Below are 24,552 nucleotides of genomic sequence, written 5' to 3' on the forward strand. Positions count from 1 at the left end.
ATGGCTAGGGAAAGGGGCTTAAGTCCCCGGTCCCAGGACAGCCTCCCCTGGCACTGAGGCAGAGAGAGTGCGGCAGAGAAACCAGCTCTTGGTCCCTAAGCCGCCAGCATGCCCAAGAATGCGTGGGGTCCGTTTCCTGTGAGGGGATGGGAGCCATGCTGGGCGGCAGAACGTGAGAGCCTTGCTATAGAGCCTGAGATACTTCCCTGAGAGAGGTATAAAGGCCCAGCTGGTGCCCTTTGATAGGCGCCATTGTTTCAGAGCCTGCACCAAACTCTCCCCCCAGAGAGGTGCGTGAAGGCCCAGCCTGGTGCTCTCTGACCTGCACCCCTTTCTCAGAGCCTGAGATCCACGCGTGAACCTCAGCCTCCCCTGAAATTGGTGCGCACAAGCTGGGCACTCTTAGACCCAGAAAGACCAGGCACTCCCAGCCCAGGCCATCAGGAAAATCTCAGAGTGCGATTGCTGCTTGGAACATCTCTGGTGGTCTGGAGCTGCCCAGACAGCTGCCACTGCCTTGGCTTTGGGTACAAGCAAAAGATTCTGTGTCCGCAGGGACTGCGACTTGGAACCTGCTCTGCCAGCGGCCAAGGGGGAACATATTTAGGCTCTGTAGCCAGACTGAGGCTTCTCTCTGAGAGGGAGATCAGGGTGCGGTTTGTTTTCCTCTAAAACTACAAAAACCATCGAAATCAGTCAAAGTGAGGGAAAAAGAAGAACAAACATAAAAACCGCCAGAGAACAAAAGCCTGAAAAAAAAAAAAAAAAACAGTTTCCTCAGCGCCCACCCCCTTGAGTGGGGCAGGAGGACTTAAGTCAGGGAAAATCATTGACTGAAAACCCACGTGGCAGGCCCCTCCTCCAGAAAACAAACCAAGAAAGAAAAAAAAAAAGAGAGAGAAAACAAAAAGACTACAAGAGGACAACCACTACTTCATAGGAAAACTTTTATTTTTCATTCATTCCCACTATTCTGGTTCAAATATATATATATATATATATATATATATATATATATATATATATATATATATAATTGTAATTATATATATATATGTAATTTTTTTAAACTAATAACCATCACAGCAAGCTGTCCAGTACATCAAACTCCATAATAACCTGAACTTTTTGATACATACACCTATGTTTTTCTTTTGCATTTCTATTTTTTGAATTCCTTCGTTTTTTTTTTTAATTTTAGTTTAGTATAGTCTAGTTTATTCCCTTTTATTTTTATCTTCTAATATTCATATAGAATTAAACTTCAAAGTAATCCCCTTTCCCCAATCAATACTACCCCTATAGGTAAACTAATTTTTAATCCCCCTTTATCTTAGGAAAGTTGAGTCCTTTAAAAGATATCAAGATACATCCAGGAAGAATCAAAACAACCTTCCTCACACACAGTGAGAATTTATAACCACTCTCCAAACTTTTTCTTTCACCACTGTTTCTGTGTTGTTGTGTTTGTCCTGATAGTATATAAATCTTACACTTGGGGTTCTTTTTGACGAGGTTCTTCCTTTATTTGCATATATATATATTTTTCTCTAGTCATATACTTTTATCAGTCTTTTTGTTTGTCTACTTCATAAATCTTACCTTGGGGCACATCTGGGCTGAACCTTCTCTTTCATCTTCCCTTTCTTTCCTGTCTCTCTCTTTCTTTTTTTCTTTTTCTTTTCTTTTGTCTCTCGTTTAGGTGGGGAATCCTGATTGCTCAGAAGTGTTCCAGGGTGCACCTTGACTGCACCACGGTTAATATATCCAGCTACATCTGTTCAGTCATCTCCAACCAAAAATACTAGGAGGAGGAATGCCCAACAGAAGAAAAATACAGAGGATGGTCCTTCTGCAATAGAGCTAACGGATATCAACATAGACAATATGTCGGAAAGAGAATTCAGGCTAAAAATTATCCAGGCAATAGCTAGGTTGGAGAAAGCCATGGATGACCAAACAGAATTAATTAGGACTGAGATGAAAGCGTCCAGGCAGGATGTTCACAATGTTAGGGCAGAGCTTAAAGCTACCAGGGAGGAGGTACACGATGCTCTCAATGAGTTCCAATCTAATCTAAACTCTCTCAAAGCTAAGGTAACTGAGACAGAAGATAGAATTAGTGATCTGGAGGACAAACAGATAGAGAGAAAGGATCAGGAGGAAGCCTGGAACAAACAGCTTAGAAACCAGAAAACAGAATCAGGGAAATAAATGATGCCATGAAACGTTCCAACGTCAGAATTAATGGAATCCCTGAAGGGGAGGAGAAAGAAAGAAGTCTAGAAGATATAGTGGAACAAGTCCTTCATGAAAATCTTCCCAATCTCGTGAATGGAACCAGCGTTCATGTACTAGAGGCTGAACAGTCTCCACCCAAGATTACACATTCTGAAAAAAATCACGACACCTGATAGTCAAATTGAGGAATTATAATTGTAGGTATAATCTCTTGAAAGCCACTAGGACAAAGAGGCTCCTTACTTACAGAGGAAAGCCCATCAGAATAACATCAGACCTGTCCACAGAGACCTGGCAAGCCAGAAAAGGCTGGCAAGATATATTCAGGGCACTAAATGAGAAGAACATGCAGCCAAGAATACTTTATCCAGCAAGACTGACATTAAAATGGATGGAGAGATAAAGAGTTTCCAAGACCAGCAAGGCTTAAAAGACTATGCAACCACCAAGCTGACACTGCAGGAAATATTAAGGGGGCTTCTATAAAAGACGAAAAACCCTAAGAATAGCATTGAACAGAAATATAGAGACAATCTACAGAAAGAAAGACTTCAAAGGTAAGTCAATGTCAAAAAAAACGTATCTATCAATAATCACTCTCAACGTGAATGGCCTAAATGCACCCATAAAATGGCACAGGGTTGCAGATTGGATAAAACGACAGGACCCATCCATATGTTGTCTACAAGAGACCCATTTTGAACCTAAAGATACACCCAGACTGAAAGTGAAGGGATGGAGAAGCATTTTTCATGCCAATAGGCCTCAAAAGAAGTCTGGTGTAGCGATTCTCATATCAGATAAATTAGATGTCAAACTAAAGACTGTAGTCAGAGATACAGGACACTACATAATCCTTAAAGGGACTATCCACCAAGATGATCTAACAATTGTAAATACCTATGCCCCCAATATGGGAGCAACTAATTACATAAGAAAACTGTTAATCAAGATAAAGAGTCATATTGATATGAATACACTAATCGTAGGAGATCTTAACATGCCTCTCTCAGAAATAGACAGATCATCGAAGCAGAAAATCAATAAAGAAACAAGAGCATTGACGGACACATTGGAACAGATGGACCTCATAGACATATACAGAACATTCCACCCTGAAACAACAGAATACTCATTCTTCTCAAGTGCACATGGAACCTTCTCAAGAACAGACCACATACTGGGTCACAAATCAGGACTCATCTGATACCAAAAGACAGAGATTATTCCCTGCATATTCTCAGATCACAATGCTTTGAAACTGAAGCTCAATCACAAGGAAAAGTTCAAAAGGAACTCAAACACCTGGAAGCTAAAGACCACCTTGCTTAAGAATGCTTGGGTCAACCAGGACATCAAGAAGAACTGAAACAATTCATGGTAACCAATGAGAATGAAGACACTTTGGTCCCAAACCTATGGGATACAGCAAAGGCAATCCTAAGGGGGAAATACATAGCCATCCAAGCCTCCCTCAAAAAAATTGAAAAATCCAGAACACAGCAGCTCTCTCTACACCTTAAAGAACTGGAGAATCAACAACAAATCAAACCAACTCCACACATAAGAAGGGAAACAATCAAGACTAGAGCTGAGATCGATGAGGTAGAAACCAGAGATAGAGTAGAATGTATCAATGAAACTAGAAGCTGGTTTTTTGAAAGAATCAATAAGATCGATAAGCCACTGGCCACACTAATCCAAAAGAAAAGAGAGAAAGCCCAAATTCATAAAATTATGAATGAAAAGGGAGAGAACACAACTAATACCAAGGAAGTAGAAACAATTATCAGAAGTTATTATCAACAGTTATATGCCAGTAAGCTTAGCAACCTTGATGAAATGGATGCATTCCTGGAAAACTATAAACTACCGAAATTGAACCAGGAAGAAATCAACAACCTGAATAGACCAATATCTAGTAACGAGATTGAAGCAGTGATCAACAACCTCCCAAAAACCAAGAGCCCAGGACCTGATGGATTCCCTTGGGAATTCTACCAAACTTTCAAAGAAGAAAGAACACCTATTCTCCTGAAGATATTTCAAAAAATTGAAGCAGAAGGAAAACTTCCAGACTCTTTCTATGAAGCCAGCATTACCCTGATCCCCAAGCCAGGCAAAGACCCTACCAAATAGGAGAATTTCAGACCAATATCACTGATGAATATGGATGCTAAGATTCTCAACATGATCCTAGCAAACAGGATCCAACAGCACATTAAAAAGATTATCCACCATGACCAGGTGCGATTCATCCCTGGGCTCCAAGGACGGTTCAACATTCACAAATCAATTAAGGTGATAGAACAAATTAATATGAGAAGAGAGAAGAACCACATGGTCCTCTCAATTGATGCAGAAAAATCATTTGACAAAATCTAGCACCCGTTCCTTATTAAAACACTTCAAAGTATAGGGATAGAGGGAACATTCCTGAACTTCATCAAATCTATCTATGAAAGACCCACAGCAAATATCATCCTCAATGGGAAAAAGCTTGCAGCCTTCCCGTTGAGATCATGAACACGGCAAGGATGCCCACTTTCACCGCTCTTGTTCAACAGAGTATTAGAAGTCCTAGGAACAGCCATCTGACAACAAAGAGAAATAAAAGGTATCCAAATTGGCAATGAAGAAGTCAAACTCTCTCTCTTCGCAGATGACATGATTCTTTATATGGAAAACCCAAAAGACTCCACCCCCAAACTACTAGAACTCATACAGCAATTCAGCAATGTGGCAGGATACAAAGTCAATGTGCAGAAATCAGTGGCTTTCTTATACACTAACAATGAAAATACAGAAAGGGAAATTAGAGAATCTATTCCATTTACTATAGCACCAAGGACCATAAGATACCTGGGAGTAAATCTAACCAAAGAGGTAAAGGATCTGTACTCAAGGAACTACAGAACACTCATGAAGGAAATTGAAGAAGACACAAAAAGATGGAAGAACATTTCATGCTTTTGGATCAGAAGAATAAATATTGTCAAAATGTCTATACTGCCTAAAGTAATCTATACTTTTAATGCCATTACGATCAAAATTCCACCAGTATTCTTCAAAGAGATGGAGCAAATAATCCAGAAATTTGTATGGAATCAGAAGAGACCCAGAATCACTAAGGAAATGTTGAAAAACAAAAATAAAACTGGGGGCATCACATGACCTGTTTTCAAGCTTTATTACAAAGCTGTGGTCAACAAGACTGCATGGTACTGGCATAAAAACAGACACATAGACCAGAGGAACAGAGTAGAGCCCAGATATGGACCCTCAACTTTATGGTCAATTAATCTTCTACAAAACAGGAAAAAATATACAGTTGAAAAAAGACAGTCTCTTCAATAAATGGTGCTGGGAAAACTGGACAGCTATATGTAGAAGAATGAAACTCGACCATTCTCTTACACCGTACACAAAAATAAACTCAAAATGGATAAAAGACCTCAACGTGAGACTGGATTCCATCAGAATACTAAAGGAGAACATAGGCAGTAATCTCTTCGATATCAGCCACAGCAACTTCTTTCAAGATATGTCTCCAAAGGCAAAGGAAAGAAAAGCGAAAATAAACTTTTGGGACTTCATCAAGATCAAAAGCTTCTGCTCAACAAAGCAAACAGTCCAAACAAAGAGGCAACCCACGGAATGGAAGAAGATATTTGCAAATGACAGTATAGACAAAAGGTTGATATCCAGGATCTATAATGAACTCCTCAAACTCAACACACACAAAACAGACAAGCATATCAAAAAATGGGCAGAAGAGAGCTGAGTGTTGCTGGGCCTGCTGGTCTGTGGCGAGCTGCGGACGCCGGTCTCTCATTCGCAGGATGGGGTTTGGGAAGGTTGTCAAGAATAAGGCTTACTTCAAGAGATACCAAGTGAAATTTAGAAGATGTCAAGAGGGTAAAACTGATTATTATGCCAGGAAACGCTTGGTAATTCAAGATAAAAATAAGTACAACACACCTAAATACATGATGATAGTTCGTGTAACCAACAGAGATATCATCTGTCAGATTGCTTATGCCCGCATAGAAGGAGATATGATAGTTTGTGCAGCTGATGCTCATGAACTCCCAAAGTATGGTGTGAAAGTTTGCCTGACAAATTATGTTGCAGCATATTGTTGCTGCTGGCCCTCAGGCTCCTTAATAGGTTTGGCATAGACAAGATCTATGAACGCCAAGTGGAAGTGACTGGAGATGAGTACAATGTGAAAAGCATTGATGGTCAACCTGGTGCCTTCACCTGCTATTTGGATGCAGGGCTTGCCAGAACTACTACTGGAAATAAAGTTTTTGGGGCACTCAAGGGAGCTGTGGATGGAGGCTTGTCTATCCCTCACACTACCAAACGATTCCCTGGTTATGATTCAGAAAGCAAGGAATTCAATGCAGAAGTACATCGAAAGCACATCATGGGTCAGAATGTTGCAGATTATATGCGTTACCTAATGGAAGAAGACGAAGATGCATACAAGAAACAATTCTCTCAATACATAAAGAACAACGTAACTCCAGACATGATGGAGGAGATGTATAAGAAAGCTCATGCTGCTATACGAGAGAACCCAGTCTATGAGAAGAAGCCCAAGAAAGAAGTTAAAAAGAAGAGGTGGAATCTTCCCAAAATGTCTCTTGCCCAAAAGAAAGATCGGGTAGCTCAGAAGAAGGCAAGCTTCCTGCGAGCTCAGGGGCGGGCTGCTGAGAGCTAATAAACCAAACCACAATTTTCTATGAAGATTTTTCAGATATAGACAATAATAAACTTTTCATCAAGCAAAAAAAAAATGGGCAGAAGATATGAACAGAGACTTCTCCAATGAAGACATACAAATGGCTATCAGACACATGAAAAAATGTTCATTGTCACTAGCCCTCAGGGAGATCCAAATTAAAACCACATTGAGATATCACCTTACATCAGTTAGAATGGCCAAAATTAGCAAGACAGGAAACGACATGTGTTGGAGGGGATGTGGAGAAAGGGGAACCCTCTTACACTGTTGGTGGGAATGCAAGTTGGTGCAGCCTCTTTGGAGAACAGTGTGGAGATTCCTCAAGAAATTAAAAATAGAACTTCCCTATGACCCTGCAATTGCACTCCTGGGTATTTACTCCAAAGATGCAGATGTAGTGAAAAGAAGGGTCATCTGTACCCCAATGTTTATGGCAGCAATGGCCACGGTTGCCAAACTATGGAAAGAACCAAGATGCCCTTCAATGGATGAATGGATAAGGAAAATGTAGTCCATATACACTATGGAGTATTATGCCTCCATCAGAAAGGATGAATACCCAACCTTTGTAGCAACATGGATGGGACTAGAAGAGATTATGCTGAGTGAAATAAGTCAAGCAGATAGAGTCAATTATCATATGGTTTCACTTATTTGTGGAGCATAACAAATAGCATGGAGGACATGGGGAGTTAGAGAGGAGAAGGGAGTTGGGGGAAATTGGAAGGGGAGGTGAATCATGAGAGACTATGGACTCTGAAAAACAATCTGAGGGGTTTGAAGTGGCGGAGGGGTGGGAGGTTGGGGTACCAGGTGGTGGGTATTATAGAGGGCACAGATTGCATGGAGCACTGGGTGCAGTGAAAAAATAATGAATACTGTTATGCTGAAAATAAATAAATTTAATTAAAAAAAAGAAAACTTAAAAAAATGAATAGAGTAGGGGAGAAACCGGTTAATTGCAGAGAATTAGGATTTTTGATGACAATAGAGTCAATATAGGTTAAAAAGCTAATTTTATCTTGTTTGTATAAGGTATACTCGTTTTTATAATAATTTTATTTAAATTCAATTTAAGTAATGTACAGTGTACGATTAGTTTCAGAGGTAGAATTTAGTGACTCATCAGTTGCGTATAACACCAGTAGTCATTACATGAACTATCCTCCTTAATGCCTATCATCCAGTTACCATATCTCTCCACTCTCTGCCCCTCCATTAACCCTTACTTTGTTCTCTATGGTTAAGAGTTTCTTATGGTATGTCTCTCTCTGTTTTCATCATATTTTATTTTTCTTTCCCTTTCCGTATGTTCATCTGTAATAAATTAATATATAAACAAATACACCTCTTCTCCTGCCCTCTAGGAATTTTTAATCAATTAACATCATCCTTCTTCAAACACAACCCCTAACTCACTCTCTAGTTATTAAACACTTTCAAAATTGATATTAATTTAATATAATATTAATAATTAATATCCTCAGATATTGTATTTATGTTGATTGGTCTTCCCTCTTCTGCCAACATTTGTTCCTCTAATAAACATAAAATTTCAAAGATTGAGTATCAGAAAATTCTATTGTTTGGTAATCTCTAAAAATGTCTCAATCATTCTCAAGTATAGAATGCATGTTTTAAAAATAATGGTGAATTTTATCTCTGGAAGAGAGAAAAAAATTACATGGAGTTTATGATAGCATTTCATATGGTTCATTTTTCTCTTGCTCCCTCTGAAAATGCCCTTTGTCAACATGACTACCTTCCATCAACCAACTTTCTCAGTGCATTCTTCACATCCTTGTTCCTCAGGCTGTAGATCATGGGATTCAGCATGGGGATCACTGTGGTGTAGAACACTGAGGACACCTTCTCCTGTCCATAGTATTGCTAGAAGGGGGTTTGAAATACATGAATGTGATAGACCCAAAAAAGATACCCACTGTTATGAAATGGGAGCTACAAGTACCAAAGGCTTTGGACCGTCCCTCAGTAGAGTGAATATGGAGAATACTCAAAAGAATGAAAGCATAAGAGATGAGTATAGCCAGTGTAGGTGCTAAGGTATTAAGCCCTCCAATAATAAACAACAGTATCTCATTGATGTGGGTGCTGGAGAAAGAGAGAGTCAACAAGGGGAGAATATCACAAAAATAATGACTGACTACATGAGACCCACAGAAGGACAACACTGACATGCGGGTAGTATGGACTGTAGCCCCAGACAACCCCAGTGAATATACCACAGCCATCATTATGGAGCAGATCTTATGGGACATGATAATATTGTAAAGCAGTGGGCTACAGATGGCTACATAATGGTCATATGCCATGGCAGTCAGAAGGTAGCCTTCTGCAATTATAAAAATAAGGAAGAAATAAAGCTGAGTCATGCATGCCACAAAGAAGGTAATATTCTTCTCTGATACGAAGTTCACCAGCATGTTTGGGGTAATGACAGAGGAGTAGCAGAGATCAATGAATGACAAATGACTGAAAAAATAATACATTAGAGAATGAAGTTGAGAACTGATAGCAATTAAGAAAATCATGCCCAGGTTCTCCACCACTGTGACCACATACACTCCAAGGAACAGTAGGAATAGAGGCAGTTGAAGCTCTGGGTGTTTTCTTAACCCTTCAAGGATAAACTCAGTCATGGAGGAATGATTGGAAGTAGCCATACAAGATATAATCTGTAGAAAGAAATAAGAGAAAATAGGTGTATTAGTTTTTTTCTGATTCCCAAATCAGAATGACATGCTATGTTTTGATTGGCTCCATTCCTCACTGGTCTCATGACTTGATCTTTTCCAGGTATTTAAAAGGTTGAGGACAAAGACCACAAGTATAACCGAGAGCCTTGTTTCTACCTAACACTCTCAAATGTCCTAAGTCAGAAGCCTTTCATTTTGCTCCTAGGCTTAAGCCCCAATCTACCTCACTTTCAAAGAAAGCACATACTTTAAAGACCTAATTAGTTTTTCATTAATATCATTCAAAGAAGATTGTTCATCCTCTTTCTCTGGGCATAGATCAACAGAACTTTCAGTCTTATTTCCGTCTTATTTTGAGTCTAGCTCTGGTGATCTAAAAGTACTCTGTTTCAATTTTTCAACTCACCTATAGGAGTTGACATAATGAATATTCTCTAAAACTGAGAACTCAGAAATGTAAAAGGCTTTTTATAAAGAGATGATGAATACAAAAGGCAAAATTATAGAAATGACTTTAATCAATTCAGACCCTGATTCTCCCACTCTGTCCAATGCATGGAAAACTTCGGTGGGCCAGGAAGTCCTTTCAATGTAGATGAGGTTGACAAAAATGTGGGGCTAAAGACTATGCTTAAAGTATATTTTAAACCTTTCTTTTTCAAGAAACAGCAGAGAAGTAAGATTGGCGCTCACATGTAGGTCCTGAACAATCAACAAACTGCAGCTTCCCTCCTAATTCTTCCCTGTTGTCCATTACTAGAGGCTAAACTCTCATTGACCTTTCTCTAAAAGCTATAGCTCAGAACAGGACAATTGCTCCTTCCCTGACTTAGTTTTCCCTAACGCCCAAGCAGAGGATTCAGGGAAAAGGATTTCCTGCTTTACTTGTTATGTTTTTATTATTTATGTTTTTATTATCTGAGGAATCAAGTGTGATAATTTTTCACTGAGACATGTTGAATCGTACAAAATGTTCCTTTAATTCATGATACTCAAGAAAGAATCCATGCAATATCTAGACCTTGATATGACCTTAAATTCCAATTTCCAAAATCAAACAATGGAGGAAAAACTCCAGAATGATAGTTTGCTTTTTATTTTGCATGAAAAAATGCAATGTGATCATTCTCCATGATCACAAACAAAAATTTATGAGACTTGTGGCAGTCTATTTTTCTCTCTCTGCCTTCCACAACATACTAAAATTGCTCAATATGTGTTAATTCAAAGGCTTAATTCTAATATTATTTCTGAGAACACATGAGAAGAGAGCCATGTTTTTGAATTCAGGAAATTAGATAATAACCTAAGAGAAACAGAGTCATAGTTGCAAGGATGCATCTCTAAGCAGCCCAGTTAGCTATGGTGATGAGATTTGACCATCACCAGATAAATGCTCTGAAGTTATCCAACGATCCATGGGAATATAACTGATGTCTGATGTTCTCATTATTCACACAGAAGCCATGAAAATGAGTCTGGAGAGAGGTGGGGAATTTGGGATTGAAATCCACTTAGTGGATACCATAGTTTTTTAATAGGCTCACACATAAACTGACTAAGATTTCTTCTATAATCCCCAATGATACTGAAATTATTACCATAAGGGAGGGTTGTCCAGAAGTCAGAACCAAGACAAATCTCTCTCTTTGTGACTGTAGAGGTATTTTGGCTGATTTGGAGACTAAAATCGCTGATATATCAGAGTAAACAAAGACCACTAGGCAGGTTTCAAGGGAGCTCAATAGATAGAGGAAAGCAACAGATATACAGTAATATTTCAATAATCTGGAGATACTTATCTATTGACTTAAACTTTTCAATATTGCCAAGAAATTGAATATAAGTAAAAGCACTTTGAAGACATTAATATAAATATCACAATATCCATTTATTAAAGTTTACTCACTTATCAGTCCACACTAGTCCTCTCTTAGTACCAAATCATTATTTTTCTTAAGAAATAATTTTAGCAAACATGGATGAGATCAGAATGAAGGCAGCAAATTTAAAAGTAGAAGGAAGACATGAGAGAGCTATTTAAAAAATCTGAGCATAGCAAGAAAAACAGTTTAACAGCAAGAAAAGAGGTCTCCAGAAAGCCATTTAAAAAGATAAAAGTAAAAACAAAACAAAACAAAAACAAATAAACATTCTTCCCACTGCATAGTTATCTAGGACTCCAGAAAATGCAAACATTAAAAACATAGATATATGTGGTGCCTGGGTGGCTCAGTTGGTTAAGCATCTGACTCTTGGTTTCTGCCAAGGTCATGATCTCAGGGTCGTGAGATCAAGTCCTACATCAGGCTCCACACTCAGTGTGGTGTCTGCTTGTCCCTCTCCTGCTTTTCCCCTCTCTCCCTCTCTTTCTCTCTCAAATACATAAATAATCTTTAAAGAAATTCATAGATACAAACACAAAATAATTCCTGTGCATAAAAATGATTGCTCCAAATCCTCAGAAGAAATTTATTTATTTTTAATATCATCAGCTAAAAAAGGTGAGGGAGCATGAAATGCAATATTTAAATTTCCCATCAGAGTAATTCAGTAAATGAAGCACTTTGAAGTTTGACAAGGATAATAAGGTACTTACATATGTGAGATATTGCTGGAAATGAGAGGTTATTCAACCAAATGAAAGAGAATGAAAGACACTATTTTGTTTCCCTCACAATTCTTCACTCCTGTGGTTAGTGGCCTACAATGGTACTGTTTTTGAAGTTTTATAATACAAGCATAGTGTAGACAGAAAAGTGTCAGCCCCCATCCTTGGGAAGCATAAATGGATATTTAAGGAAAGTACCTGGTGGTTCATGGATATAAGAATATTACTCAACAGATACTTCATCAAGTTAAAACATGCAGAATTAAAATATAAATATATATATAAGGTATATATAATGTAATATATAATGTATACTAATTATAAATACAAGTGTGTGCCTATTTAAAATTTAAAAATAAAGTTTTGTTTCTTTTATTTAACAGAGATATGTAAATATTCCTGCATACTCTTACTTTTTAAATAGAATTCTCTAGGGCAGATATGAATCTGTCATTTTCTCACACTAGAAAGATAACATTTAATAACATCTGCAGAAGTAATTTTTTGTAGGAGTCAGAATAGTGTTATATAGTTACTGGAGAAAAACCATTGTTACTTTCCTTTCTATAATTTAACATCATTCACAATAATAAAATTGGCTGAATATCAGAATCTCAAATATTCTTGGGAATGTAGCTGTCCTTCTGGGCTCTGATAAAGTAAATATTTTTGTTAAGAAAAGAGAATTCATAAAGTTCAAGCTTTTGAATAGAAAATGAAATTTAATTTTTCATGGGATTCAAACACTGTGGAAAGGACATATTCCAGTGTTTATTACTTTATCTAAAGCAAATATTGCAGAACATCTCTATGAGATTTATTAGAACAAAATCTTTGTCAGTTTCAAATCATTTACCCTATGATCCTCTGGTGACATAAATAGAAAGGCATCTTATCTGGAGGCAGAAAAATGGGCTAAAAGCATGTGGTATAGAGTCTGTGTGATTAGAGCAAGTCATTTACCATCTTTGAATCTTTGTTCCCTCTTCTATTAAAAAATAGTTATGAAAAACAGTAGTTATGAAGATTAAAAGATCCATACTGAGCTTTGAAAAATTTAAAACTATGATGTAATTATCAGTTTCTATTGTTTTAATTATTTCTTGTATTTATAAAATACATCCTGAGTTTACTTTGTATCATTCCAAAGATCCCCAAAGCAGCAGGGAGGGAGCAAGAATGGGAGGGTGCATGAATGTATTCAGTGAGGAAAGCAACATTTTTTCCTGGGTCTTCTGGAGAAGAGCACTCTCTTTCAACCAGAAAAGCAAAAATCTTTAACGGTTGTAATTCAAGAACAAAGAGGTCAGAAGATTCCGAGGGTTCCTACAGTGACTTTGGAAGAATTGTCAAGAGCTGGGTGCTCCTATCAGAGGCTATGAAAACCAGGACATCGTGATCTAGAGTTAAGAAGGAGCTGTTTTGGCAATTATGCCAACTCTGCTTTTGCTCTCGTAGAACAGCTGTGGCAGCAAACTGTCCAGACCAGTGAGGATGAGGTCACTAAGTGATGTCAATTTAACTGAACATGTAGACCCTTCCACATCTAAATATTCTCACCAAGTTCTAAAACTTTAACAACCATTGCTTACAGCCCAGCAACTTAAGTTTGACAATTGAGTACTACATTTGGTGATTATGCCTTTGATTGGACACCATTTAATGAGCAAAAGCCATCTGCACAAGAAAGATCTTGCAGTTAAACCACATAACATATTTCAGAACAAAAGGGCATTCAAATATTAGGCTCTGTGCACATTGTTTGGCTTACTGACAGGGAACACTGAAAACCAAATGGAGATAATGGGAAATCAAATCAAGAAAACTAAGTGATCCAGTGTACATATGGGCGAAAGGGAAATAAATAGGTATATGTAAAATTCAGGATTACCTTCTCCAGGCGAATTTTCAGAGCAGTCAACCTGTCTTGCAATGTAATTCTTTTTTTTTTTTTTTGCAGTTACTTAGAAGTGAATGAATAGGGTGGCTCAGTCAGTCAAGTGTTTGCCTTGGGCTCAGGTGGGGATCTCAGAGTCCTGGGATGCAGTCCTCAGTATGGCTCCCTATTCAGCGTGGAGTCAGCTTCTCTCTCTCCCTCCACCCGTCCCCTCCCTCCTGCATGCTGTGTCTCTCTCTCTCTCAAATAAGTAAAAAAAAAAAAAAAAAAAATTAAGTAAATGAATATACCTTCAAAAAATAAACGAATATAGCTTTAATACCACATGAAGCCAGTCTACCTAGGGTCAAATCTTGGCTTTGCCATTTGGAATTGAGCAAATTATATCACCTATGACTCCATGTCCTCATCTGTAAAACCTATCTCATAGAAATATTTTTTCAGTTAATGGAGGTTATTTAAAAAAAAAAAACTAGGACACATTTAGTGCCATGTAGCTAACTGATACTATTAATCTAACATCTTGAAGAAGAAATGATTAGAGCATTTAAATAGAACCAATCCAAACACATAGAACTTTTTTCTCTAATCATCAAGAAGCTGGTATCCACCTATCTTAAGACATTCAAAAACTGGACCCTGATACTATTTGCAAATGTTGAGGTGGGCTTAGAAATATACAACTAATTCCTAAAGGTATACAAATCTCTCAAGATTGGGCTCTGCACATTACACAATTAATGAAAACAAAACAAAACAAATTAGAGCGCTGTATGATCTCAAAAAGATCTTATCACCCAAGGGATTAGTCTCTGTTAGTAAAAATCAATAATAAAATATACTTTCTCTTCTACAATATCTTAGAATTTACAAAGTGTTTTTGCTAAATATTGTTCTTCCTAGCAAATATCTTTTTGGTCTGAACTCTAGTTCTCAGCCCCTAAAGAATTTGTTGTCTGGGAAAGCCCCTGAATTGTTTCTGTTAAATAGTCAATCTGTTTGCTGTCATAAAATCAGTAAGAGAACATAGGGCCTTCAATACTGCTGGTTCTGGAACAAATCGAATTAAAATATCCTTTTGAGTAATGAATGAGTTCATTATTTTAATTAGCTTAGGACACCTGTTCAAATCCCTACTTCATACTTTGTGACAAAAATGCCAGATAATTTGAATATTTCTGTAGCATAAAAATGAGAGCAAATTTCTAACCCTTCCAAATATGTGAGATTGCCCTATTAATATTCCTTTCTCATACTATTCTTTTTTGGTTGAGAAATGAATGGTATTGTAACAATTTGAGAAAGCTATCCCTCTATTTCTGCTTCACAAAGATAGTCACATAAGTTAATTTATTTTTGTATTTATGTTAGAACTTACATGTAAAACTAGTTTAGCATTTTTTGGAGAGACAGAGATTTCAAACTACTGATTTGATTTCTTTATTAATTATAGGCTTATTTGGGCTCCTTTGTAAATGAGTTTTTGATGAAGTTGTGTTTTTATATAAAGTTACCCAATGCATCTATTTTCAATTTTCTTAATGTAAAATTTGTGGTATTCTCAGCATGGTTTTTTACTGTATCTGACATTTAATGTTATTTCTCCATTTTTCATTCCTAATATATATTTGCAGCTTAGTCTTATTAAGAAGTGTTAATTTTTTAAAAAAGATTTTATTTATTTTACACAGAGAGAGAGAGCACAAGCAGGTGGAGCAGCAGGCAGAGGGACAGGGAGAAACAGACTCCCCTTCCCGAGCAGGGAGCCCCATGCAGGGCTTGATTCCAGGACTCTGGGATCATGACCTGAGCTGAAGATAGCCATTTACCAACTGAGACAACCGGGTACCCCAAGAAGTACTGAATTTTTTTTAACCTTGCCAGAAATTTTTCTTATCTTATTAGTTGTTTAAATAGCCAGCTTAAAAAAATAAAAGATTTTATTTATTTATTCATGAGAGAAAAAGTTAGAGGGAGAAGCAGGCTCCCCATGGAGCATGACGCAGGACTCAATCCTAGGACCCTGGGATGACAACCAGAGCCAAAAGCAGATGTTTAACCAACTGAGCCACCCAGTGACCCCAAGTAGCCAGCTTTTGATTTTGCTGTGCCTCTCCATTGTCATTTCCTATTATATTGTATTATTATAAAGGATATTATATATCCTTTCTAATATTTATTAAAGTAGTATATTATTATATTTTTAGTTTTATCTTATTATTCTAGTGTTATTATTCCTGTGTTTATGTTAATTTTTACATTCTAACCTTAGAGTCAATTAGAGGACCTTTTCTGAGCCATGTCTCACCCATAAAATATCACACAGATTGGCATTCTCTTGACTTTTTGAGTGACATTTGAGACCCTAGCATTTGCAGTGACAAATTCTGACCTACAGAAAGACTACAGTGAGAATATAAAGAAGTATAACTTCACTTTAGAAGGAAATTTTATTAATAAATTGGGAAGTCTGGACAGAGAAATTTTTTTTTTCATTCTTATAAACATTTATTTTTATCCCCAGGGGTACAGGTCTGTGAATCACCAGGTTTGGACAGAGAAATTTTGAAGTAGATGTTTGACCAGTGGAATGGTCAGAAGGAAAAATTAGCAATAGGAGGAAAGATATGGAGTCAGAAAAACACAAGGTATTTGGGAGAGGAATTACTGCTCTATTTTAATAAGATTGAATTAATTTATTTAATCAAATCAGAGATTTGATTGCTTTTTCCTAGAATTGGCCTTAATGTTATGAGGAGACATTAAAGAATGGTGGATAGCAGAATGACATAATTAAACCACTTTTATAAAAGAAAGAAAAAGAAAAAGCACCCAAGAGTGGTGCAGATTGAATCAGAAGAGAACATGAGACAGAACTTCAGAAGAAATCCTGAAGTTAGGTAATGAGGTAATTGTGACTTGGGAAACAAAAGAAAACTTCACATGATGTGGAAAAAATGAGATACAGATCATGAGGAAGAATTTCAAAATGACCATGTTTTTGGATTTTTGGAATCGAAGCGAATGGCATTCTCATTAAAAAAAAAAAAATGAGCAGATAGGTGTTTGTATATCTTCACTGGAGAAGTGTCTGTTCGTATCTTCTGCCCATTTTTTGATATGATTGTCTGTTTTGTGTGTGTTGGGTTTGAGGAGTTCTTTATAGATCCTGGATATCAACTTTTTGTCTTTACTGCCATTATCAAATATCTTCTCCCATTCCGTGGGTTGCCTCTTTGTTTTCTTGACTGTTTCCTTTGCTGTGCAGAAGCTTTTGATTTTGATGAAGTCCCAAAAGTTCATTTTCACTTTTGTTTCCTTTGCCTTTGGAGACACATACTGAAAGAAGTTGCTGTGTGCTGTGGCTGATATTGAAGAGGTTACGGCCTATATTCTCCTCCAGGATTCTGATGGATTCCTGTCTCACGTTGAGGTCTTTTATCCATTTGAGTTTTTCTTTGTGTACGGTGTAAGAGAATGGTTGAGTTTCATTCTTCTACATATAGCTGTCCAGTTTTCCCAGCCCCATTTATTGAAGAGACTGTCTTTTTTCCACTGTGTATTTTTTTCCTGGTTTGTCGAAGATTATTTGACCATAGAGTTGAGGGTCCATATCTGGGCTCTCTACTCTGTTCCACTGGTCTATGTGTCTGTTTTTATGCCAGTACCATGCTGTCTTGGTGATCACAGCTTTGTAGTAAAGCTTGAAATCAGGTGACGTGATGACCCCAGTTTTATTTTTGTTTTTCAACATTTCCTTAGCGTTTTGGGGTCTCTTCTGATTCCATACAAATTTTTGGATTATTTGCTCCAGCTCATTGAAAAATACCGGTGGAATTTTGATTGGAATGTCATTAAAAGTATAGGTTGCTTTAGGCAGTACAGACATTTTAACAATGTTTATTCTTCCGATCCAAGAGCATGGAATGTTCTTCCATCTTTTTGTGTCTTCTTCAATTTCTTTCATGAGTGTTCTGTAGTTCCTCGAGTACAGATCCTTTACCTCTTTGGTTAGGTTTATTTCCAGGTATCTTATGGTTCTTGGTGCTATAGTAAATGGAATTGATTCTCTAATTTCCCTTTCTGTATTTTCATTGTTAGTGTATAAGAAAGCCACTGATTTCTGTACATTGACTTTGTTTCCTGCCACGTTGCTGAATTGTTGTATGAATTCTAGTAGTTTGGAGGTAGAGTCCTTTGGGTTTTCCATATAAAGAATCATGTCATCTGCGAAGAGACAGTTTGACTTCTTCATTGCCAAGTTGGATACCTTTTATTTCTCTTTGTTGTCTGATTGCTGTTCCTAGGACTTCTAATACTCTGTTGAACAAGAGTGGTGAGAGTGGGCATCCTTGTCGTGTTCCTGATCTCAACGGGAAGGCTGCAAGCTTTTTCCCATTGAGGATGATATTTGCTGTGGGTCTTTCATAGATAGATTTGATGAAGTTCAGGAATGTTCCCTCTATCCCTATACTTTGAAGCGTTTTAATCAGGAACAGATGCTGGATTTTGTCAAATACATTTTCTGCATCAATTGAGAGGACCGTATGGTTCTTCTCTCTTCTCTTATTAATTCGTTCTATAACATTGATTGATTTGCAAATGTTGAACCATCCTTGAGCCCAGAGATGAATCCCACCTGGTCATGGTGGATAATCTTTTTAATGTGCTCTTGGATCCTGTTTGCTAGGATCTTGTTGAAAATCTTAGCATCCATATTCATCAGTGATATTGGTCTGAAATTTTCCTTTTTGGTAGGGTCTTTGCCTGGTTTGGGGATCAGGGTAATGCTGGCTTCATAAAAAGAGTCTGGAAGTTTTCCTTCTGCATCAATTTTTTGAAACAGCTTCAGGAGAATAGGTGTTATTTCTTCTTTGAAAGTTTGGTAGAATTCCCCAGGGAATCTGTCAGGTCCTGGGCTCTTGTTTTTTGGAAGGTTTTTGATCACTGCTTCAATCTCATTACTAGATATTGGTCTATTCAGGTTGTCGATTTCTTCCTTGTTCAATTTTGGGAGTTTATAGTTTTCCGGGAATGTATCCATTTCCTCTAGGTTGCTTAGCTTATTAGCATATAACTGTTGTAATAACTTCTGATGATTGTTTCTACTTTCTTGGTGTTAGTTGTGATCTCTCCCTTTTCATTCATAATTTTATGAATTTGAGCTTTCTCTCTTTTCTTTTGGATTAGTGTGGCCAATGGTTTATTGATCGTATTGATTCTTTCAAAAAACCACCTTCTAGTTTCATTGATACATTCTACTGTATCTCTGGTTTCTACCTCATGGATCTCAGCTCTAATCTTGATTGTTTCCCTTCTTATGTGTGGAGTTGGTTTGATTTGTTGTTTATTCTCCAGTTCTTTAAGGTTTAGAGACAGCTGGTGTGTTCTGGATTTTTGAACATGAAAAAATGTTCGTCATCACTAGCCTTCAGGGAGATTCAAATTAAAACCACATTGAGATACCACCTTACACCAGTTAGAATGGCCAAAATTAGCAAGACAGGAAACAACATGTGTTGGAGGGGATGTGGAGAAAGGGGAACCCTCTTACACTGTTGGTGGGAATGCAAGTTGGTGCAACCTCTTTGGAGAACAGTGTGGAGATTCCTCAAGAAATTAAAAAAAGAGCTTCCCTGTGACCCTGCAATTGCACTCCTGGGTATTTACCCCAAAGATACAGATGTAGTGAAAAGTAGGGGGATCTGTACCCCAGTGTTTATAGCAACAATGGCCACGGTCGCCAAACTATGGAAAGAACCAAAATGCCCTTCAACGGACGAATGGATAAGGAAGATGTGCTGCATATATATGATGGAGTATTATGCCTCCATCAGAAAGGACGACTAACCAACTTTTGTAGCAACATGGACAGGACTGGAACAGATTATGCTGAGTGAAATAAGTCAAGGAGAGAGAGTCAATTATCATATGGTTTCACTTATTTGTGGAGCATAACAAATATCATGGAGGACAAGGGGAGATGGAGAGGAGAAGGGAGTTGAGGGAAATTGGAAGGGGAGGTGAACCATGAGAGACTATGGACTCTGAAAAACAATCTGAGGGTTTTGAAGGGGTGGGGAGTGGGAGGTCAGGGTAACAGGTGGTGGGTATTATAGAGGGCACGGATTGCATGAAGCACTGGTGTGGTGCAAAAATAATGAATACTGTTATGCTGCAAATAAATAAAAAATAAATTTAATAAAATGAGCAGAGACTAGCAGAAAGTAGTTTAGGGGGAATGTTGGTGAATTAATTATTGTTAATGTGAAGAATGGGGACACAACCGTCATTCTTGTGTGTACAATCAGGCACATGAAAATACACCTCCTCTGCCATCCCAATACTATTAAGACTACTTCTCCTTCCATAAATAGACAGGTTCTAGTAAAATATAAAAACAAATGAATGTTTTATTGACCAGAACTCTTTGATAAAAAAGTAAGTAAATAAGTTGATTAAAAAAACATAAGTAGATAAGTTCTGACTAAGAACTCTACTTACCTGTCAATTTTTCAAGAAAACTTCACTGTCCTCTATGACTGAGTTAGACCCCCTTTCTGTACATCCATGTGTTTGACACCCCTAGAGAAAATTCTCACAGTGTATTGAATTTGTCCATGTGTTTGCTTTACTGTCCCTCCCTTGAGACTGTAAGTTTCTTCAAGGAAAGTATTGTGTTGTGTTCAAACAATCTTACAAAGTATTTGTTATACCACTGAAACTTATTAAATGATTATGATGGTGGTTGTACTGATAGCATGATGGTGTGTTGCAAAGGACAGGGTCAGCAAAATAAAAGAGAAATTTACCTGAATTGAAGTGATTGTTGAAGTTACATAGGATGAATGAGGTCATTACAAAGGGTAGAGAAAGAAGAACAAATGGCAAGTGAAAAGTTGGATCACACCTAGACTGGGTGGGGTTACCATAGCCAGCAATGCAGTCTGGACCTTCTTCCCTCACTTGTCACTCTCATAATCCAAATTTTTCTTCCTCATGCACAATCTTTCAGCTGGATGGATGGCAGATCCACTACATTTTTGCTATTATATTTGAGAGACAGAAAAAGACCCTTAACAGGGGAAGCAAACCAAAAATAATAGCTGTTATAAATTAAGCCAGAGAAGTAAAATACATACTATCTAGGTGTCATTTCTAACTAGATAGTGGGATTCTTAACTAGGTACTAGGTAAGAGGAGTTACTTATAAAATATACACTATTTAAAAACACATACTCAAAAGATCTACTGTTTTCATAATAGAGATTATAAAATTTGGGTCCTACAAAAACCCTTATCTTCTAGGTACATGAAGAAGAATTTAAAACATTTTAGGGGACATAGCTTTTGAAAGGTTGAACACACACACACACACACACACACACACAAACCCAAGACACTGACTAGTTAATAAGCTCTGGGAAGGCCAGGACCCTCCATCTTCCTCATGTACCTTTGTAACCCAGAACCTAGGACACAGGGATAAATAGTTAAGATGTGGTGAATAATTACTATTTGAGTGAATAAATGAATGTATTTCTGTATGCTAACTTATTGGTATATTTTTCTCTGAATCTTGTTTTGTAAATGTAATGATATTTTAATTATCCTTTATGTCTACCCATTTGACCAATGAACTTTCTTTCCATTTAATATAGTATAGAGATTGATAGTCATAAATTTCCAGCAATAACTAATATATGATCTGGTTATACTTTGCTACATTTCAGACTCACTGACCAAGGGAAAGATCAATTAATTGTAATTATTGAACAACCATCAGGAAATAAGAAGTTTTAACGTGGTGGAGAAAGAGGCAAGAAAGAGTAGTAGTCCTGTCCATGTTGCTACAAAAGTTGGGTATTCATCCTTTCTGATGGAGGCATAATACTCCATAGTGTATATGGACCACATCTTCCTTATCCATTCATCTGTTGAAGGGCATCTTGGTTCTTTCCATAGTTTGGCGACCGTGGCCATTGCTGCTATAAACATTGGGGTACAGATGGCCCTTCTTTTCATGACTTCTGTATCTTTGGGGTAAATACCCAGGAGTGCAATTGCAGGGTCACAGGGAAGCTCTATTTTTAATTTCTTGAGGAATCTCCACACTGTTCTCCAAAGAGGTTGCACCAACTTGCATTCCCACCAACAGTGTAAGAGGGTTCCCCTTTCTCCACATCCTCTCCAACACATGTTGTTTCCTGTTTTGTTAATTTTGGCCATTCTAACTGGTGTAAGGTGGTATCTCAATGTGGTTTTAATTTGAATCTCCCTGAGGGCTAGTGATGATGAATATTTCTTCATGTGTCTGATAGCCATTTGTATGTCTTCATTGGAGAAGTGTCTGTTCATATCTTCTGCCCATTTTTTGATATGTTTATCTGTTTTGTGTGTGTTGAGTTTGAGGAGTTCATTATAGACCCTGGATATCAACCTTTTGTCTGTACTGTCATTTGCAAATATCTTCTCCCATTCAGTGGATTGCCTCTTTGTTTTTTTGACTGTTTCCTTTGCTGTGCAGAAGCTTTTGATTTTGATGAAGTCCCAAAAGTTACTGGAAGAGATTATGCTGAGTGAAATAAGTCAAGCAGAGAGAGTCAATTATCATATGGTTTCACTTATTTGTGGAGCATAACAAATATCATGGAGGACAAGGGGTGTTAGAGAGGAGAAGGGAGTTGGGGGAAATTGGAAGGGGAGGTGAATCATGAGAGACTACGGACTCTGAAAACAATCTGAGGGGTTTGAAGTGGCGGGTGGGTGGGAGGTTGGGGTACCAGGTGGTGGGTATTATAGAGGGCATGGATTGCATGGAGCACTGGGTGTGGTGATAAAATAATGAATACTGTTTTTCTGAAAATAAATAAATTTATTTATTAAAAAAAAAGAAAGAGTAGTAGTGTGTTGTCTAATATCCAACCCTTGATTGTATAACTTTTATTTAGAATTCCCTCCCCAAATGCAGTTAATCTAATGAGTCCCTATATTTATTCCCAATCTGCTTGCTTATGAAAGAAGACCCATTATTACTCAGTAAAACAAAACAAAAGAACTTGAAAAGAAATAAAGAATTAAAAACAAACAAACAAAAAGAACCCCACAAGATAAATCTCATTTATGTCCTGAATGAGATGAGGACCTCATGAGTTTATTAAATGTTTTTATTTTCACAGGGAATTTTTTAGGGGTCCTCTGTAAATGATGAAAGAAATTCATTTTCCATATCAAGTTCCAAAGGGATTCCATCTCACAAAAATTAAATCAAATTGCAAGAAATTGCAAATTCTAATGTTCAAATGAAATAAGTGTGAGAAGCAATGTCCACAATAGCCAAGCTGTGGAAAGAGCTGAGATACCTTTCAACAGATGAATGGTTAAAGAAGATTTGGCCCATAGATACAATGGAATAATACTCAGACATCAGAAAGGATAAATATCCAAATTTTGCATCCACATGGATAGGACTGAAGGAGATTATGCTGAGTGAAGTAAGCAGAGAAAGTCAATTATCATATGTTTTCACTTACCTGTGGAACATAAAGAATAACATGGAGGACATTAGGAGAAGGAAAAGAAGGTGAACTGGGGGAAATCAGAGGGGGAGATGAACCATGAGAGATTGTGGACTCTGAGAAACAAACTGAGGATTTTAGGCAGGAGGGAGGTGAGAAGATGGGTGAACCTGGATGTGAGTGTTAAGGAGGCCATGTATTCAATGGAGCACTGGGTGTTGTACATAAACAATGAATCTTGGAACACTGCATCGAAAACCAATGATGTATTTTATGGTGATTAACAACACAATAAAAAAAAAGGAGGAGTGTGAGAAGCACTTCTATTTTCTACTTCCTAATGAGAAATCTCATTTGAAATTATTATTTTTTTTATTGGATTCTTCCACCATGTCCATCTCTTCTGCTCTCTTAAAGGGGCCTCACCTAAGATGGGGTGAATGAGAAGGAGGTAGAATAATTCTTCCTACTTTCAGGAGGCTTCACTCTAGAAGACTCTCATGTTGAACAAGACTACAAGGTCTCTCAATTTTCAAAACCAATATGTTATTTTTGTCACCACACCAACATTATGAAAGAGTAACAGTTACCTGGATCACAAGAAATGGACAAATTCAGGTGAGTGCCAACTTATTAATTTTCATTGAGAAATATAGCTGTCATGTTACCAAACTTCAGGCTGTGAGTGATGATAAGTGCATGACTCAGAGAAATAAAATGACTTGTCAATTCTGCATAGCCAACAAGGAGTGTAGCTGAGTCCTTGTCATTCAGAATTTCTTCCATTACATAAAATACCCTTTCCTCACCCCACC

General features: G+C 37.4%; 2 protein-coding genes and 1 pseudogene across 6 annotated transcripts in view; 2 read left to right on the top strand and 1 right to left on the bottom strand.

The window, feature by feature from the left end:
* LOC309841031 (olfactory receptor 8G5-like) overlaps positions 1-24,552 on the top strand; it is a gene marked incomplete at both ends in the record, with an annotated part of 188,307 nt that overhangs the window by 51,052 nt on the left and 112,703 nt on the right. The window lies entirely within an intron of this gene.
* Positions 6,026-7,046, top strand: LOC309841035 (large ribosomal subunit protein uL18 pseudogene; annotated as a pseudogene). Its single transcript has one exon. The product of its transcript is annotated as a large ribosomal subunit protein uL18 pseudogene (transcript).
* Positions 8,753-9,678, bottom strand: OR8D2 (olfactory receptor family 8 subfamily D member 2; the record flags this gene model as incomplete). The annotated part of the gene is given in 2 exon segments (XM_082683834.1): positions 8,753-8,874; positions 8,877-9,678. Coding segments are annotated over 2 exon segments (924 nt in total).

The sequence above is a fragment of the Mustela nivalis genome (assembly GCF_964662115.1).
Source record: "Mustela nivalis genome assembly, chromosome: 9".
Classification (NCBI taxonomy): domain Eukaryota; kingdom Metazoa; phylum Chordata; class Mammalia; order Carnivora; family Mustelidae; genus Mustela; species Mustela nivalis.